At 48.8% G+C, this 1,732-nt stretch overlaps 1 protein-coding gene across 1 annotated transcript; it reads right to left on the bottom strand.

Moving 5' to 3' along the window:
* Positions 1–434: 434 nt before the first annotated feature.
* Positions 435–1,052, bottom strand: LOC137158521 (putative olfactory receptor 10D4). The gene has a single exon (XM_067556308.1). It carries the CDS (start codon positions 1,050–1,052, stop codon positions 435–437), a length of 618 nt encoding a protein of 205 aa, XP_067412409.1.
* Positions 1,053–1,732: the final 680 nt, after the last annotated feature.

The following is a 1,732-nucleotide window of genomic DNA, read 5'->3' as shown; positions in this document are numbered from 1 at the left end:
AGAGTCCAGCGGAGGGCAACAAGAATGATTTGGGGGCTGGAGCACAGGACTTATGAGGAGAGGCTGAGGGAACTGGACTTGTTTAGTCTGCAAAAGAGAAGAGTGAGGGGGGATTTGATAGCAGCCTTTAACTACCTGAAAGGGGGTTCCAGGGAGGATGGGGCTAGGCTGTTCTCGGTGGTGACAGATGACAGAACAAGGAGCAACGGTCTCAAGTTGCAGGGGGAGGTCTAGGTTGGACATTAGGAAAAAGTTTTTCACTAGGAGGGTGGTGAAGCACTGGAATGGGTTACCTAGGGAGGTGGTGGAATCTCCATCTTTAGAGGTTTTTAAGCTGAGGCTTGACAAAGCCCTGGTTGGGATGATATAGCTGAGGTTAGTCCTGCTTTGAGCAGGGGGTTGGACTAGATGACCTCCTGAGGTCCCTTCAAACTCTAATATTCTATGATTCTATGATTGACTTCCTTATTCCTCAGCGTGTAGATGACTAGATTCAGCATTGGGGTGACCACGTTACAAAAGATCTGAGTGGGGGTAGACAGTACATTGCTCAGGGACGACTGAGTGTAGAGGAGGTCACAGGGCCCGAAGAAGAAGCATACCACTGTCAGGTGCGATGCACAAGTGGAAACCGCTTTTCGACGGCGCTCAGCACTGCGCATTCTCAACACGGAGGCAGCGATCCCGATGTAGGACACAGGGATGAGGAGAAAGCAGGTCATGGGCACCACCCCAGTGTTGGTAAAGGTCACGGTCTCGATGACGTACATGTCCGAGCAGGCCAGCTTCACCACAGGGAAGAGGTCACAGAAGTAATAGTCCATCACATTGGGCCCACAGTAGGGCAGCGTGAAGGTCAGGCTGGTGAGAATGGTGGTGTGGAAGGAGCTGGTGATCCACATGCCAGCAGCCAGGATGGTGCACAGCCTCCAGTTCATGATGATCAGGTAGCGCAGCGGGTGGCAGATGGCCACGTACCTGTCATAGGCCATGATGATGCAGAGCAGGCACTCGGTGCAGGCTAGGAAGTGGTAGAAGAAGACCTGAGACATGCACCCGCCCAGCGAGATGGTTCTACTCTTGGTCCAGAGACTGACCAGCAATTTAGGGGTGCTGATGAGGCGAATCCTAGGTCCACCACAGAGAGATTGCAGAGGAAGAAGTACATGGGGGTGTGCAGGTGGGAGTCAGCGAGGATGGCTGAAAAAATGAGCAGGTTGCCCAGCAGGGTGCAGAGGTAGAAAGTTAAGAAGCTGATGAAGAGGATGGTCTTCTGGCCTTTGGTGTTGGGGATCCCTAAGAGAATGAATTCCGACACCACAGTGTGATTCTCCATTTCCATGCGCGAAGGGGTCATTCCTGGAAGTATAGAGAGAATGTAGCCAGACTAGCAATCTCAATAAATCATGATTTGTGTATTCCTTTGTACCCCACAAGTTTTACTCTCAAAGGGTAAACCTTTCTAACCCGCATACGTTTGGTGGAAGTGAGTGGAGAATCAGGACTCGTATTTCGTCAATTCTACTCAATTTTATTTTCCTTTCTTCTTTTCTATTCAACTGTCTTCTATTCTATTCAGTTCTTATGCTCATCAATCATCAAGGTATCAGAGAGCCAAAAAAAATTAATAAAAGAAAAGCAAATGATCATGAATTGGAACATGAATTTAGCTGACTTCTAAGTACCTTCCCAATAAGAGTGCAAGACCGAAATAAACCTCCAAAATACTTCA

Source organism: Emydura macquarii, unplaced genomic scaffold (genome assembly GCF_026122565.2).
Source record: "Emydura macquarii macquarii isolate MOO-44397 ecotype Brisbane River unplaced genomic scaffold, CSIRO-AGI_Emac_v2 contig_1710, whole genome shotgun sequence".
NCBI lineage: Eukaryota > Metazoa > Chordata > Testudines > Chelidae > Emydura > Emydura macquarii.
Note: the sequence above shows the minus strand (reverse complement) of the source record. Positions and strands in the feature narration are given on the sequence as shown.

What these genes read in the sequence shown, in the direction of transcription:
- LOC137158521 (XM_067556308.1), bottom strand. Translation starts at nt 1,052, where the DNA reads ATGTCTCAGGTCTTCTTCTACCACTTCCTAGCCTGCACCGAGTGCCTG.